This window comes from Loxodonta africana, chromosome 5 (genome assembly GCF_030014295.1).
Source record: "Loxodonta africana isolate mLoxAfr1 chromosome 5, mLoxAfr1.hap2, whole genome shotgun sequence".
NCBI lineage: Eukaryota > Metazoa > Chordata > Mammalia > Proboscidea > Elephantidae > Loxodonta > Loxodonta africana.
In genome coordinates, this window is record NC_087346.1 from 14,740,827 (window position 1) to 14,759,274 (window position 18,448).

The following is an 18,448-nucleotide window of genomic DNA, read 5'->3' on the forward strand; positions in this document are numbered from 1 at the left end:
CAACGGGCTACAACTTGGGATCAGGATCAGGAAGCATATAGGCAAAGTCTAGACGTCTTCCCTGAAGTGAAGAACACATCCCTCCCTTCTTCAGTGCAGGACAGCTCTCTCAGCTCCTCTTGGTCATGCAAGCAAGAAGGCCCTTCTCTCTGCTCTGAACGCCCTGTCAGCCATGCGGGCCTCCTCCCAGCCTCCTCAGGATAGGTCTCTCTGCCTCTGGCCTTGCTGTCAGCCTCTCCACTGATGACTGACCCAGCTCACGGCCAGTGTAGCAGTTTTGTTCAGCTCTCTTAGCTACATTCCTAGCAGCAGGTTTCTGCCATCACCATTGACTGCCACAGTTCCCCTTCAGGGCCTGTTTCTGCCAGCTCTGCTGTAGGGCCTCTTCCAGACCCCTTGCTATCTTCATGTTACAGCCCTTAACTCACGTTACAGGTTTTTACAAGAGGTTTCTCACCTCCCCTCTCTGTGCTTCTTCTCTTTTCTTGCCTCTCTTGCCTTTTCTCATTTTTGTTGCTTTCTTCCTCTGAAACCTCTGTGGGGTTGGCTGTATACATAGGCATACTTCTTATCAATTTCAAGGTTTGACCCTCCCAGTTGGGCAACAAATTGACCAGTCCCCTTGGTGAACCGTAGTCACTTGCTTTGCATAGTCTATAGTATATTGACCAATCCCTGCAAGATGCGTAAAGTAGACCAATCACAGGGCAAGCTGCAGCCCAGGGCCAGACAAAAAGTATTAAACCATCAAGTTGTTTACAGCTTTTCCAGGAAATGTCAACCAACTTGCACAAAGCAACAAACTCTGTGGGATAGAAAACTAGGGCAAAAGTAACTCCTCAGGGTTTAAGGGAAAAATCTTTCAAGCTGTTTTTCCAAAGAGCCACGGCAAAGGCCACCTAAAAGAACTCATCTCACCATAGCAGCATTTTGTTCCATTGTGCGTGGGGTTGCCATGAGTTGGGAGCTGATTCCATGGCAGCTAACAATAACAACAACAAACATAAACCACTTGTGATCCTATATATACCAGCAAAATAATTGTTGTTGTGTGCCATTGAGCTGATCCCAACTCATAGTGACTCTACGTGACAGAGTAGAACTACCCTGTAGGGTTTCCTAGGCTGTAAGCTTAATGGGAGTAGTTCAACAGTTCTTTTCTCCTATGGAGCTGCTGGTGGGTTCAAATCACTGATCTTTTGGTTATCAGCGAAGCAGTTAATCGTTGTGCCACCAGGGTTCCTTCAAGAATGTTTAGAACATGTCATTTTAGTAAGATGCGGCTACAAATAGCAACAAAAGTTTAAGATAGCTAGTGATAAGTCTTAACAAAAGATATATAAGATTTTTATGGTGGAGATTATCAAATCACTGAGTACATAAAAGACCTAGGTAAATGAAGAAACATCAATTTTATGGATGGAAAACTTAATATGGTAATATGTCGGTTCTTCCATGAATTAATGGGTTTATTCAATGCAATCCCAAATTTAGTTGTGATGACCTGGTTCTAAAATCTATGAGAAATAACCAAGAGGGTTTTAAAGACCATCAAGTTGGGAAATCTCATCTTACCAGATATTAAGATTTATTATAAATATTTTATTATTAAATCAATATTATATTGGGAAATTAGTACATACATAAATCAGTGGAATAAAACAAAGAGGATATAACAGCCCCACACATCCTTCAACACTTATTACAGAAAAGGATGGGTTCCTGGATAAGAAGTAACATAAATCAAATCCCCAAAATATGAAGATTAATCAAATTCCCACTTTCCTACTTCTCAGTTATGTCTGACACCAGGTGCTTGCGTGGCACTCTCTCTCTGGCACTCTTCCTCTCTGCCCCTAGCCACCTGGAGCTAAGTCAAAGCCCTCAAGTTAAAAGGACGTTGTCCTTCAGACTGTCAGCTGCAAGTTTGGGGAGTTGCACATGATACCCCAAACTTCTGACCTGCTGACTACAGATTCTGGGGTTTCCTATTACTCCTTCAGGATGCCAGCCACAAGCTGGGAGCCTTTCCTGGGTTCCCTCACTTTTACCTGTTGGCTCTTCCTATTTCTTTGGGTTTGATAATTTACTGGAACAACTCACAGAACTCATAGAAAGTACTATACTTAATGATTATAGATTTATTGTAGCAAAAGCATACGAATCAGTATCATCACAAGGAAGAGACACATGGGCAAGGTCTGGGAAGGTTCCCAACGTAGAGCTTACCTGTTCCAAAAAAGGCACATCACCTCCCTTTGCCAACCAGGAAGCTCCTTGAGCCTTTGTGGCCAGGGCTTTTATGATTAAGCCTTCATTGCATATGCATGATAGGCTAAATCATGCCTCCTGAAGTTAGTTGACATTGGTCTACCAGGTGAGAATTTTCTGGTCTGGCTAGCCCCCTACTTGTTAGCACAAATCTTGGAGGTTTCAGATGAAGGCCACCTCAGTTACTCCAGGGTTACTTCACAGAAACCAAGGACAAAGGCCAGAATTGTAGAGGGTCGGTGAAAAAGAGGAGGACCCAGAATGAGATGGATTAACACAGTGGCTGCAACAATGGGCTCAAGCATAATTACAATAGTGAGGATGGTGCAGGGCCAGGCAGTGTTTTGTTCTGTCGTACATACAGTCGCTATGAGTCGGAATCAGCTCAGTGGCACCTAACAACAACAACATCGCACAGCAGACAATGCAAGTCAGTAGGAAAAGGATAGATTATTCAGCTAATGGTGCTAGGACACTTGGCTATGCGAATAGGGGAAAAAAACGAAAATACTTTTCTCAACATATTGAAAAAATCATCTCAAGGTTTATTGAAGGTGTTATAGATTGAATTGTGTCTTCCAAAAAGAAACATAGCGGTCCTGATGCCTGTACCTATAGATATAGCCTTGTTTGGAAATAGGGATTTTCCTTTGTCATGTTGATGAGGTCATACCAGAGTAGAGTTGGTCCTAAACCTAATCATTTCTGAGCAGTGTCTTATAAAAGGAACAGCATAGACAGACACACAAGGGGAAAGACAGATACCATGTCTACAAGCAAAGGAACACCAAGAATTGCTGACAGACACCAGAAACTAGGAGAGAGGCCCATGGGATGAATTAACACGGCCAAGACCGTGATTTGGACCTCTAGAACTGTGAGAAAATTAATTCTTGTTCTTTAATGCCACCCACTTGTGGTATTTTTTGTTATGGCAGCGCTAAATAGCTAAGACAGAAAGAGTAAATTCTCTCTAAATTTTCAAGATAAAAAAAAAAAAAAAGAGGATGGCTTTATGACCTTGGGATAGGGGAAGACTTCTTCAACAGAAACAAATATTTTTGACTGAAAAGGAAAAAATATATACATAGACTAAAAGGAAAAGCTTGGGTATCACAAAAGACATCATCAGTAAGCGACCAGACCAGCTACGGATTGGGAGAATAAATTTACAATACATACAACTGAGAGTTAATTAGTTTCCATAATTTATAAAGATCTTTCACAAAGAAAAATACATTCACGCCAATAGAAAAATGGTTAGAGTAGTACCATTCACAGAAATAAAACCTGAAAAGCCACTAAAAATATGAAAAGATGTCAATTTCACAGGGAATCCAGGAAATGCAAATTAAACAACAGTGAGATAAATACTTGTTGAATAAAAAAGAAAAGTAAAATTTTCACCAGATTTAAGTCAGTCTATAAAGATTGAATGTCTTTCCCCAGTTATCAACCCGTAATTGGCTTTTAACCCTTAATTAGTGAGAACTCAGATCTAGTGTATTTTTACTTGAAAACTCTATCAAGGAAAAAAAGTTTGTATTGGAATTTGTATTGCAATTATTCATTACCATAACTCTTACCTGCTTTTGAGACTGGGAAGGAAGAAGAATAGGCAGAAACCTGGGGATATAAACCCATTGCCATGAAGTCGATTCCGACTCATAGCGACTCTATAGGACAGAGTAGAACTGCCTCATAGGGTTTCCAAGGAACACGTGGTGGATTCGAACTGCCGACCTTTTGGTTAGCAGCTGTAGCTCTTAACCACTACGCCACCAAGGTTCCCCTGGGGCTATAGTGGTGATGAAATTTTAGTGTTTCGTGTCAAGTAACTACTCAAAAGTTCTGAGGGTAGCTACCTGGAGTTAACCGAACTGCAAGACTTGAGGGCACAGTTCCCAAGATTGCTCTCACTTCTGACACAAACTGCATTTTCAGGGGCTTCGCAAAACCACTCTTAAGATAGATAATTGGCTAGAAGGATTCACAAATCTCAGTGAAATCTATTATACTCACTGTTATGATTTGTTATAGGGAAAGGATACAGGTTAAAATCAGCCAGAGGAAGAGACACATAGGGCAGAGTCTGGGAGGGTCCCAAAGGCAAAGCTTCCATCAGCCCCGGGTCATGTTAACCTCTGAATACCAATGGGTGACAATGCACAGGGAGTACTGCCACCCAGGGAAGTTTGACCAAGCTTTGGTGTCCAGAGTTTCTACCTGGGCTTCATTACATAGGCATGGATGATTGATTGCCAAGGTAGTCGAACTGTCTCCAGGTCAGCTGATGTCTGTATAACCCAATGCTCACGTGTGAAATCACATGGTCAGTCTTTCTCCCTAAAACTGTTGGATGTGGCCTGCCTCACCCTCAGATTACTGTGGACAGTTCCCTCCCTAAACAAAGACACTCGTGTCAGGTATGACTAGATTATCTCCCAGAACGCAAGGGCAAGGATCAGACCTCTCATTGGGCAAGGCCAAATTCTCTACTACACAGTAAAAATAACACATTGTGGATAATTCCTCTTAAACTCAATAAGAAGGAAAAAAATTTTACATTATTAATACTTCGTAATTACTTGTTCCTTTATCCGAATCACATGTATGTGTCATATTTCTCGATTAAGTTATACATACTTTTAAGAAACTGTTCTCTGAAGCTCCCAAGATAAAATATATATGCTATAAAAAAGGTCTGCAGTTTGAATCCATATGTGTGTGTATGTATATATGTATATATATGTGTATATATATATGTATTGTTTATGTATAAATGTACGGATAGGTAGAGAAAACAAATATAAAGCTCAGTGAATTATTACAAAGTGAACATTCATATAACCACATACAGGTCAAGATACAGAACACTAGTAGCACCTCAGAAAACCCGTTGTAGTCATAACTTCTCCCTTCTCTCCAAAGATAATCAAGGATAACCAATATCTTCAGTTTTACACTATGGTTTTTCCTATGTTAGAACTCCATGTAAATGGAGTCATATATTGTATGTCCCTCAATATTTGGCTTCTTTTGTTCAACGTTATGTTTTTGAGATTTATCTGTATTGTGCGAGTAGATGCACTTTGTTCATTTCATTGCTGTAGGGTATTCCAGTTTTTAAACTTATGATATGTATTTATCCATTCTTCTTTTGATAAATATTTGGATTGTATCCAGTTCGGGGGCCATTGGGAATACTGTTATCAACGTTTTTTATCATTGCCTTTGGTGCTCAAAGTACGCACATTTTGCTTGGATATATGCCTAGGAATTATGTACGTGTTTAATTAAAGTTGTACTAATTTACACACTCACCAGCAATGTTTGGGAGTTTGATTTATTCCACATTCTCACTAACACTTGTTATTTAATTTTAACTGTTCATTTTATTATAATTTTAATTTGTAATTTCTTGATGCCTAATAAGGCTGATTAGGTCTTCTATATTTATTGGCCACCAGGATATCCTTTTTGTGAAGTGTCCATTCAAATCTTGTTACCATTTTTCTATAGGTTTGTCTGCTTTTTAATTGATAAAAGTTCTTTGTATATCCGGGACATGTCCTTTGTCAGTTAAATGTGTTAGAGATATTTCCTCCCTGTCTACGGCTTGCATTTTTACTCTCTTTGCTATCTCTTTTTAATGAACAGAAGTTCGTAATTTTAATGTAACCTAGTTTATCAGTCTTTTCTTTTATGGTTAGTGTGTTTTGTGTCCTGATTAAAAATTCTTTCCCTACTCTAAGGTCATAAAGATATTCTCTTAGTCATGTTCTAAAAATGTAATTGTTTCGACACTTACGTTAAGGTATGCAATCTACCTAGAATTGTTTTTTGTAAATAGCGTTTCATTCTTTTCCATGAAGCTATCTAGTTGACCCAGATCACTTACAAAAAGATTGTCCTTTCCCCATTGCTCTGGAATGAGTGCCCTTTTAGTCATAATTCAGTCACTCATGTATGTTTCTGGATTTTGGATTCTCTTCTGTTGGTCAGTTTTGTTTATTCTTTTACACCGACCCTATCTAAATTACTGCCACTTTGTAATAAATCTTGATATCTGGTAGAGCAAATTGTCCTCCCTGGTTTATCTTTTCCAAAAGTGTCTTGGCTCTTCTCTTTGCATTTTTGTCCATATTTTAGAATCAGCTTTTCAAGTTCCATAATATACTCTTTTGGAGTATTATTTGGGATTGCATTGAAATCTGTAGATCAATTTGGGAAGAACTGACATCTGTACAATATTGACCCTTCTAAACTATGAGTAGCAGTCCCTGGGTGGCACAAATGGTTAAGTGCTCAACTACTAACCAAAAGGTTGGCCATTTGAACCATCAAGAGGCACCTGGGAAAACAGGCCAGTTGATCTGCTTTCAAAAGGTCACAGTTTTGAAAACCCGGTGGAGCAGTTCTGCTCTGCACACATAGGATCACAAAGAGTCGAAATCAACTCAGCAGCAACTAACTTCAACATCAAAAAAAACCATGAGTATCTCTTTCCACTTATTCAAGTCTTTCATATATCCTTATAATGTTTCATAGTTTTTTGTGTAAAAGTTTTACACGTCTCGTGTTAGACTTGTTCCTAGGCATTGCTATTGTAAATGGTATTTTTAAGAAGTATTATTTTTTAACTTTACATGGCCAGCATATAAATGTAAAGAAATATATCTAATTTTTGTATATTGAACTTGTGTCTAGCAACCTTGCTGTGCTTATTTATTGATTCTAAGAATTTACCTGTGTATCATCCAGCAATTCTACTCCTAGACATTTAAGAGCAGTGACATGAATAAGCATATGCACACCTATGTTCATTGCAGCATTATTCACAATAGCAAAAAGATGGAAACATCCTAAGTGCCCATCAATGTATGAATGGATAAACAAATTGTGGTACATACATACAATGGAATACATGGAATACATACGTAGTTATAAAGAATAATGATGAGTCCTTGAAACATATTATAACATTATAACAATTGTGAGATTGGTTCACTGGGTTTGAAGGCTTAGGACCATAGTCTCATGGGACAAGTCAGTCAGTTGGTATCACATAGTTCATAAAGTTTATGTTCTACACCCTAGTTTGGTGAGTAACATCTGGGGTCTTAAAAACTTGTGAGCCACAAGCCTTTTGGTTAGCAGTTGAATGCTTTAACCACAGCGCCACCAAGGCTGTTTATTACATTACCTTAAACCTCCAATAAACTGTTGAATAAATGTCATGACAATTTATCCTTGTGTAATTCCCAATTTGCAAGGGAAAGTTTTCAGTACTTTTCACCTTTAAGTATAGTGTTTGCTGTGTGTTTTATGTAGATAACCATTATCATACTAAGGAAGTTCTTTTCTATTCCTACTTTGCTAAGGCTTTATCATGAATATATCTTGAATTTTATCAGATGCTTCTTTTACAACTATTGAGGTGATCATATTTGTTGATCCTCCTTTTTTGTATCTTAATTTTCTAGGGCTATCTATTATTCCTTCGCTCAATTTTCTTTGCGTTCAATTTACTGTTATTTTTTGGATTTTGTGGGATGGGTTCTTAGCTCATTTTTTGCTGTTGTTAGGTGCCGTCGAGTCAGTTCCAACTCATTGTGACCCCCTGCACAACAGAACAAAACACTGCATGGTCTTGAGCCATTCTCACAATTGTTGCTGTGTCCATTTTGTTGCAGCCACTGTGTCATTTCATCTCGTTGAGGATATTCCTCTTTTTCACTGACCCTCTGTGTTACAAAGCATGATGTCTTTTGGCTCCTCCTGATAACATGTAAAAAGTAAGTTAGATGAAGTCTCACTGTCCTCGCTTCTAAGTAGTATTCTGGCTGTACTTATTTCAAGACAGATTTGTTGGTTCTTCTGACCATATGTGGTATGTTTAATATTTTTCACCAACACCACAATTCAAATACATCAACTCTTCTTTGATCTTCCTTATTTATATTCCAGCTTTCCCATGCATATGAGATGATTGAAAATACCATGGCTTGGGTCAGGTAAACCTTAGTTCTCAAAGTGACATCTTCACTTTTTAACACTTGAAAGAGCAGATTCGCCCAATGCAATACATCATTTGATTTCTTGACTGCTGCTTCCATGGGCGTTAATTGTGGATCCAAGTAAAATGAAATCCTGGACAACTTCAATCTCTTTTCCATTTTTTTTGATGTTGCTTATTGGTCCGATTATGAGCATTTTTGTTTTCTTTGAGTTGTAACCCATACTGATGGCTATAGTCTTTGATCTTCATCAGTAAGTGCTTCAAATCCCCTTCACTTTCAGCAAACAAGGTTGAGTTATCTGCATATCACAGGTTGTTAATGAGTCTTCCTCTCATCCCGATGCCATGTTCTTCTTCATGTGGTCCAGTTTCTCAGAGTATTTGCTCAGCACACAGATCGAATAAGTATGGTGAAAGGATACAACCCTGATGCACACCTTTCCTGATTTTAAACCATGTAGTATCCCCTTAGTGTGTTCGAACAAGTGGCTCTTGGCCTATGTACAGATTCCATATCCACACGATTAAATATTCTGGAATTCCCAGTCTTCTCAGTGTTATCTATAATTTGTTATGATCCACATAGTCAAGTGCTTTTGGATAGTCAATAAAACATAGGTAAGCGTCTTTCTGGAATTCTCTGCTTTCAGCCAAGATCTATCTGACATCAGCAATGATATCCCTTGTTCCAAGTCCTCTTCTGAATCAGGCTTGTATTTCTGGCAGTTTCCTGTGGATGTACTGCTGCAATCATTTTTGAATTATCTTCAGCCTAATTTTAGTTGCATGTTGTATTAATGATATTGTTTGATAATTTTTGCATTCTGCTGGATCACTTTTTTTTTTTTTAATTATGATTTAGGTGACAGTTTACAGAGTAAAGTAGTTTCTCATTAAGCAGTTAATATGCAAATTGTTTTGTGACATTGGTTGCAAACCCCGCAATATGTCAACGTTCTCCCCTTCTCCACCCCAGGTTCCCTGTTTCCATTTGTCCAGTTTTCCTGTCCCTTCCTGTCTTCTTGTCCTTGCTTTTGGACTGGTTTGCCCATTATTCTCACATACATGATTGAACTATGAAACATGTCCCTCAGGTATGTTATTGTTGGCCTTATAGACCTGTCTAATCTTTGGTAAAAGGTGAACCTCAGGAGTGACTTTAGTACTAAGTTAAGAGGGTATTTGGGGCTATACTGCCAAGGTTTCTCTGTCAGAGCAACAAGCCTGGTCTGTGTGTGTGTGTGTGTGTGTGTGTGTGTGAATTTGAATGGATCACCTTTCTTTGGAATGGGCACAAATATGAGTTTCTTCCAGCCTGTTAGCCAGGTAGCTAGCTGTCTTCCAAATTTCTTGGCATAGACAAGTTAATGTTTCCAGTGTTGCAACTGTTTGTTGAAACATCTCAATCAGTATTCCATCCATTCCTGGCACCTTGTTTTTCACCAATGCCTTCAGTGTGGCTTGGGCTTCCTCCTTCAATACCACTGGTTCTTGATCATATACCACCTCGTGAAATGGCTGAATGTCAATTAGTTCTATTTGGTATAGTGACTCTGTATACTCCTTCCATCTCCTTTTGATGCTTCTTGCATGCTTCAGTTTTTTGCCCGTAGAAATTTTCAGTATTGCAACTCCAGGCATGAATTTTTTTTTTCCAGTTCTTTCAGCTTGAGAAATGTCGAGCATGTTCTTCCCTTTTGGTTTTCTAACTCCTGGTCTTTGCACATTTTACTACATTACCCTGTCTTTCGAGCTGCGCTTTGAAACCTTCTATTCAGCTCTTTTTACTTTGTCATTTCTTTTTTTTTGCTTTAGCTACTCTAGGTTTAAGAGCAAGTTTCTAACATCCATTTTTTTTTTTTTTTCTGTCTTTTTAATGACCTTTTTCTTTCTTCATGTGTGATATCCTTGATGTCGTCCTATAACTTGTCTGGTCTTCGGTCATTAGTGTTCAATGTATCTAATCTATTCTTGAGATCATCTGTAAATTCAGGTGAGATATACTCAAGGTCATACTTTAGCTCTCCTGGACTTGTTTGAATTTTCTTCAACTTCATCTTGAATGCATATGAGCAATTGATGGTCTGTTCAGCAGTCAGCCCCTGGCCTTGTTCAGACTGATGATATTGAGCTTCTTCATCTTCTATTCTCACAGATGTAGTTGATTTGATTTCTATGTATTCTATCAGCAAGGTCCACATGTATAGTTGCCATTTATGTTGTTGAAAAAAGTGTTTGCAATGAATAAGTCGACCGTCTTACAAAATTCTATAATGTGATCTCTGGTGTTGTTTCTGTCACCAACATCATGTTTTCCAACTACTGATCCTCCTCCTTTGTTTCCAGCTTTCAAATTGCAATCATCAGTAATTATTAATACATCTTGCTTGCATGTTTGATCAATTTCAGACTGGAGAAGTTAGTAAAAATCTTCAATTTCTTCATCTTTGGCCTTAGTGGTTGGTGTATAAATTTGCATAATAGTTTTATTAACTGGCCTTCCTTGTAGATGTATGGATATTATGCTATAACTGAGAATGTTATACTTCCTAGTATAGGCAAGTAAAGCTGTAAATTTCTCTTTAAGCAAGTTTTGAGGTATCACATTTTCATCATCATTCAGTTTGAAATACTTCTAAATTTGTTTTGTAATTCGTTCTAAGACCCATGGGTTATTTAAAAGTGATTTTTTAACTTACAGACATATGGGATTTTCCCTTTACTTTTTCTTTTTTTATTCTAACTGAATTGTGCTAATGCCAGACAACGTACTCTGTATGGCTTCAGTCCTTTGGAATGTTTTGAGACTTCCTCTATTGACAGCAAATTATCAACTTTAAGTGATTCATGTGATCATGACAAAAATGTGTATTATGCAGTTGCTGGGTGTTTTGTCCTATGTATGTTTGTTGATATGAACAAAAATAGGTTCTTATTCTTACTGAGAGCTCTTGGTCTGTTCTGGACCTTCTTTTTCTGTTGCCGGTATTGCCCTCCCCAGCTTAATTTGGATTCTCTACCCTGTAGTTTCTCCTCTATATGAGAGTTTGTCCTGGAAGAGAGTTTCAGAAGATCTTAAAAATTCTATGTAACATGGCTAGAGCTTATCTTTCTAATTTTTTGAACGATAACCTAGTTTATTCTAGTAACAGGAATGAAAAAAATGTGGAGACTATTTTTTGACTCTACCAACCTGAAGAATAAGTCAAGAGAGTTGGAGAATTCAAGTTTATTAAATCAGAAAAGTTAATTCTTTTCAGCTGTTCTGTTTCCCAGTGGCAGGACTTTTTTGGGTTAAGTGTATAAAGCACTTCTTGAAGCTCTAAAATGGTATGTTGAAACTGGTGATTCATTTTATTTTGAAAAGCACTGGAGACTAGAGGTTTTACATAGTATACATTAAATAATAATTACTATATCTCTAATTTTAACAAATTGAACATTACCCAATGAACTACAAGTTGATTGTTTTCTTTGTTTCAGATCAGAGACTAAATGCAGTTCTCAGGCGGTATCAAATGGAAAATTTTTCTAAATATTCATCTGTGCAGGTATGTAAATTAAATAAGGTCTAATAATGTAGTTCAAATTTAGTTGTAAATATATCTACATAACTATGAATATAGAATAAATTCTATGTAGGATTATTCTTATGTGAAGTTGCCTACAGCACTGCTATGGATTGAATTGTGTCCTCCAAAAACATTTGTCAACTTGGGTAGGCCATGATTCCCAGTATTGTGTGACCGTCTACCATTTTGTCATCTGATGTGATTTTCCTGTGTGTTGTAAATCCTATCTCTATGATGTTGATGAGATGGAATTAGTGGCAGTTATGATCGTGAAGCAGGACTCAATCTACAAGATGAGGTTGTGTCCTGAGCCAGCCTCTTTTGAGATATAAAAGAGAAAAGTGACCAGAGAGACATGGGGGACCTCATACCACCAAGAAAGTAGTGCCAGGAGAAGAGCATGTCCTTTGGACCCGGGGTCCCTGCACTGAGAAGCTCTAGTCCAGGGAAGGTGGATAACAAGGACCTTTCCCCAGAGCTGACAGAGGGAGAAAGCCTCTCCCTGGAGCTGGCATCATGAATTCAGACTTCTAGTCTCCTAGACTGTGAGAAAATAAATTTCTCTTTGTTAAAGCCATCCGCTTGTGGTATTTTTGTTATAGCAGTACTAGATAACTAAGACAGGCACTTTCAAATTTTGATTACAACTTTGATTCCAGTAAGCAGAAAAGTTGCTTTTTCTTAATGAACGTAAATTTCTTTGGCAATATAAAATTTTCTCCCCACAGAATTAGAGCTTACATATTATGATCTTAAAACGTCTGAGTTTCAGAATGAAAATTTATTTAAGTTTTGAGACATCTTAAAATTCTTTCTCAAGATAGATCCAATTGTATGCTTTAGTTTCTGAATCATCATAAATTATGACAAAAGCATAAACTGACTGGAAACAGTGAATAATATATGGCATTTTTAAAATATTTCTTTATCATTTAATGTGTTTAAAAATTTTTTAACCAATAATGTATATACTTACTGCTAGATCCTGAGTTACAGAATACTAAAAGAAAAACAATGGCTCCTAGATTAGTGATGGCTCTCTACTGAAGCAGTAAGGGGGTGTTCTGCTTTTGACATAAATGAATTTTGTAAGTAGAACTGAAACTGTTTTTAAGATGTTAGAAAAGAAAGAAGTTGAATAAACTCTCTGCTTAGATCGAGTATACTTATCCTTTTATTTTCTTCAATGTACTATACCCAGCATTTAGCCTACTGTTATGTGTTTTTCCTTCCCAAGACCAGACTCAGAGTCCAAAGGGTCTTATAACTGTCAATTCAGTATTCAGTATGTTAACCACAATTTTTTTTAATAATATTTTGTTATGCATGTTTAACTAAGAACTGTGGTCGTCTAGGCGATAGAGAATCTTTTATAATCTAACAGCCTCTAAGTGTTGCCTATATTCTTAGGTTCTTTTGCTTCTTTTTATTGTCTCATAGCACAGGCCTGGAAGGAGACTCAAACAAAAAATTGATTTTAAAGCCCAAAAGACCACTGGGCATGATATTGCAGCATCTGCTGGAAGGTGTGGCTGGCTTGATTATGAAAGATGGCTTTACCAAATACCATAGCAATGATTCCAGACAGCCCTTCAGATGCACCTGCGTTATGCATTGTGATTGTAATTAAGGAAAGCCTGAGAGTGGCAGATCATGGAGGGATGAGTCTTCCTTTATTAACAGAATACTGTTTGGTAAAATTGTAGCTCCTTTAATTCTCTGAAAGTGCACCTTCTTCTTTTACATGTACTGTTCTTGAAATCGTACAATCAGATCTTGGTTCCCATCTCTTATTCTTGATGGTTGCATATTGTTACTGCCTGAGATTTCTCTGCAGTCCTGCATCTCTTCCGCAGAACCTGTTGCTGTCTCAAGAGCCACATTCCCACAGGACTTGCCTTTCACTGCATGGTTTGCAGTAGGGAGAGAGGAGGTGGGGGATAAATCTATCCACAAGTAACGCCGGTACCCTTGGCAACGTGCAGTGCATCCCTTAGGAGTTCTTCACCCTGGAAACCTTATTTTCATTTCTGAAAAAAATGTTCAGGAGAATTTTGGTTTTTTTTCTGCTTGTTTTATAGCAAAGGAAGACATAGAAATAGGACTCTATCATCAAAGGGCATGTGGGATCCAGTAGCACCGGCTCATACTTTTTGTCTCTGTGACTTTTATTATTGCTGCTAGCAACAGAAGTCCTTGACAGATTTACATTTCGCTTTTTTTGTTCAGCTATGTATCCCAACATGCCTAAAAGGGTTCTTAAGTGCTCAATAAATATTTTTTGAGTTAATGAAATGACTATGTATATTCTTTTCTCTCTTCTCTCCCACTTATCCATCTTCTAATATTATTTGAGCTCTGTCTGCCAAATACCATGGAAGTCATGGAGGTGTGAAAAGTCATGATCAGTTTGGGAAAAACAAGTTGTTCACACTTTTTAAGTTTTATTTTTTCAAGGTAAAGTGCCAGTGCAACACCCTCCTGTCGCCTCACACTATGTACCATAAAATTCCAATATTTGTGTTAAATGACCGTACTTCTTGAGAACTTTTTCTAATATTGGAAGAATAAAGCTGCAGGAGTTTGATATTTATTTCTTATATTTTAAGTTGGAACTTAAAACATTATTGTCTACAGAAACTGTATTATATGTGATGGTTAAAACTCATTAGTGGTATTACTACATAATCATCATTCAGGTTCGTTTGGATCAAGGTAAATGAATTGCCTTAAGATAACCATTTTGTAGACTATAGTTTATTAGGGAAGTACATGTTACATTTTGCAATAAGTAATTATACATAGTTTATGTGGACAGAAACTGAAAATTTGAGCCTTCCAGTATGTTGAATAGCTTGTGTATTTAATATATGTTTCATTATAGTTTTACAATTCGTTCATCTTTCAAAAAATCTTTTCCCTTCTTTATGATTGTATGTAACATACCAAAAACATTTTAAATAACAACTGGTTTCTTCAATGATTCATTAAGAGTTATTTTTAGTTGTCTTTCTTGGGTTTTTTTTTTTGCGTGTGTTTGTATATGTTTTCTATATAAGTAAAAAGCATTTCAAGTGGCATTACTCTCTGGGAGTCCAATAGTGGACACCGGATGGCAAATACTCAAACATAAGAAAATGAATTTATTCAAGAAGGTGAGCGGAAAATTTTCCTCTATTCTCAAGTACCTTTTCTCGGCCTAACTGAATCTTCTTTGTCATCTATATCACTCTAGTACCTATCATAATAGAGACCACTGAGGGGCTAGGGTTAGTGTTTTAGTTCTCTTGGTGCTCACTGGGGTGGGGGAACAAGGTGGGATATTAAAAATAAGTTTATTTTCTCTAAAAGCTATTCTAAAAATATCTTAACTTGAGGAATTCTCTTTCTATTCATTAGCCCTTGTACCAAAAATTTAAATTTAAAAATATTAAGAGTAAATAATCTTCTGGGAAAAAAAAAAAAAAGGAAACACACGAGCTAGAATAACAAGGGAGAAAGGTATTAATTATAAAAGCATAGTGCCAAGGATGAATGGGTTGTTTCTAGAGTGGAAAAGATCATCACAGTGCAAACGTATCCATGTATTCAACAAATATTTGTTTCTAAGTATATTTTGAGTCCATGCCTGTGCTAGGTAAGTTCTAGGGTGAACACTATGCAAAGGTAGACAAAGGATCCTCATTCAGTGGAAGAGATATAAACTAATTAATTACTTAGTTAATTATAACTGAGACAAAACTTACGAAGGAAATAGAGTGCTGAGATAGGCTAATGTGTGTATAGTGTTGGTGGCAGAAATTTATTTGGGGCAGAATGGTCAAAGAAGGCCTTTCTAAGGAAGTAACATTTGAGCTGGGCCTGAAACTGACGAATGAGCCAAAGAATATACCAAAAAGAGGCCCTGAGGCAGGAAAGAGTTAGGCATGTCTTGTGTAATGTATAGGAGCTGATCCCAATTGTAATCAAATAATAGCTACTTGAAAATTACATCGAAATAAACATAATAAGGCTACTCTTGTTGCTTTTGAGTTAATAAATATAAGAATCAACAGATAAAATATAACAATCTACTTGTATTGTTTAATGAGTTAAGTCAAACTAACAGCCTTCTAGACTAGCACTGTCCAGTAGAATTTTTTGTAGAGATGAAAATATATAATTTTGCATTGTCAAGTATGGTAGCCTCTAGCCACATGGGGCTTTTGAGCACTTGAAATTAGACTAGTGCAACAGAGGAACTGAATTTGTTATTTAACTTTAATTTTAAATAAATAAAATTTAGATTTAAATTTCCACCTGCGGCTTCTGGCTATTGAGTCGAGTAGTGTATTTCTAGATTCTCAATCCAAGGAATAACCCAGATAAAACCTAGTAGAGCTGATTTTGCAGCATATGTCAGGGTTGTAGCCTTTCAAACTGCTCAGCAAATAATCTGAGAAGCTGGACTATATGAAGACTTCTGGATTGGAGGAAGACTCTTTAATAACTTGTGATATGCAGATGACACAAACTTGCTTGCTAAAAGTGAAGGTGACTTGAAGCACTTAATGATAAAGATCAAAACTCCAGTCTGCAATATGGATTACACCTCAATATAAAAATCCTTACAACTGGACCAATAAGCAACATCATGATAAAAGGTGAAAATATTGAAGTTATCAGGATTTCATTTTACTTCTATCCACAATCAATGCCCGTGGAAGCGGAAGTCAGGAAGTCAAATGCCATATTACATTAGGCAAATCTGCTGCAAAAGACCCCTTTAAAGTGTTAAAAAATAAAGATGTCGCTAAGGTGCTCTGACCCAAGCCATTGCATTTTCAGTCGCCTCATATGCATGTTAAAGGTGGACGGTGAATAAGGAAGATTAAAGAAGAATTGAAATATTTGAATTATGGTGTTGGTGAAAAATATTGAACATACCATAGACTACCAGAAGAACAAACAAATCCGTCTTGGAAGAAGTATAGCCAGAGTACTCCTTAGAAGCCAGGATAGTAAGACTTCGTCTTGCTTACTTTGTACATGTTATCAGGAAGGACCAGTCCCTGGAGAAGGACATCATGTTTGGTAAAGTAGAAGATCAGCAAAAAAGAGGATGACCCTCAAAGAGATGGATTAACACAGTAGCTGCAACAGTGGACTCAAACATAGCAACAATTGTGAGGATGGCGCAGGACTGTGCAGTGTTTCATTCTGTTGTGCACAGAGTTGCTATGAGTTGGAACCAACTTGATAGCACCTACCAACACCAACAACATGCTAATGTTGGGAAATCTATTATTTAACAATTTAAAAAAGAGCCTAACTGTAAGAGTTTAGTACATTCTTATGCTGTCCATCAACCTTTATTGGTAAAAGATGAAAACCAGCCTCCTCATGATATAAATGTAAGACTTAAGGATTTTTGTGGCACCCCTCTAAAATGTTCAAGGAGACCTTCACAAAATGCTGATCAGCCTATACATTATTTTCTTACAAAGTATGGAAGAAAGGATGCTGTTTGCATATTTGAGAGCCAGTAATACTGATTAAAAATGGGTACAAAATTTAACACTCATAATTATAATGTGAATACTTACAGAATGCATAGTTTTGTTAGTTAGTGAAAGTGTCCAGAGAATTTGTTTACCTGACTACAATCCAATATTATTGGCATACTTTCTGTGATGTTGTTGTTAGGTGCTGTTGAGTCAGTTCCGACTCATAGCGACCCTATGCACAACAGAACAAAACACTGCCCGGTCCTGTGCCATCCTTACAATTGTTGTTATGCTTGAGCTCATTGTTGTAGCCACTATGTCAATCCACATCGTTGAAGGTCTTCCTCTTTTCTGCTGACCCTGTACTTTGTCAAGCATAATGTCCTTCTCCGGGGACTGATACCTCCTGACGACATGTCCAAAGTAGTAAGATCCAGTCTCGCCATCCTTGCCTGTAAGGAGCATTGTGGTTGTACTTCTTCCAAGACAGATTTGTTCGTTGTTTTGGCAGTCCGTGGTGTATTCAGTATTCTTTGCCAACACCACAATTCAAAGGCGTCAGTTCTTTTTCGATCTTCCTTATTCGTTCTCCAGCTTTCACGTGCATATGATGCAATTGAAAATACCATGGCTTGGGTCAGGCGCACCTTAGTCTTCAAGGTGACATCTTGCTTTTCATCACTTTAAGGAGGTCCATTGCAACAGATTTACCCAATGCAATGCATTGTTTGATTTCTTGACTGCTGCTTCCATGGCTGTTGATTGCTGATCCAAATGAAATGAAATCCTTGACAACTTCAATCTTTTCTCCATTTATCAAGATGTTACTCATTGGTCCAGTTGTGAGGATTTTTGTTTTCTTTATGTTGAGGTGCAAGCCATACTGAAGGCTGTGGTCTTTGATCTTCATTAGTAAGTGCTTCAAGTCCTCTTCACTTTCAGCAAGCAAGGTTGTGTCATCTGCCTAACGCAGGTTGTTAGTGAGTCTCCCTGCAATCCTGATCCCCCATTCTTTTTCATGTAGTCCAGCTGGTCTTTTTGTGATACACCATCACTATCACCTTGGGAAGACACCTTGGGATCAAAGATAAATAGAA

The 18,448-nt window shown here is 37.5% G+C and overlaps 1 protein-coding gene across 3 annotated transcripts in view; it reads left to right on the top strand.

Annotated features, from left to right (window-relative positions):
• The window catches only part of SCLT1 (sodium channel and clathrin linker 1), a 224,926-nt gene that overhangs the window by 8,885 nt on the left and 197,593 nt on the right, over positions 1-18,448 (top strand). For all 3 annotated transcript variants that reach the window (XR_010322005.1, XM_010590552.3, XM_064285323.1), the window contains exon 2: positions 11,777-11,844. Coding sequence is in view for 2 of the 3 variants with exons in the window: in XM_010590552.3 (XP_010588854.1) it covers positions 11,777-11,844 (68 nt within the window). In the remaining variant the exon portion in view is untranslated. The remainder of the gene's footprint in view (positions 1-11,776; positions 11,845-18,448) is intronic.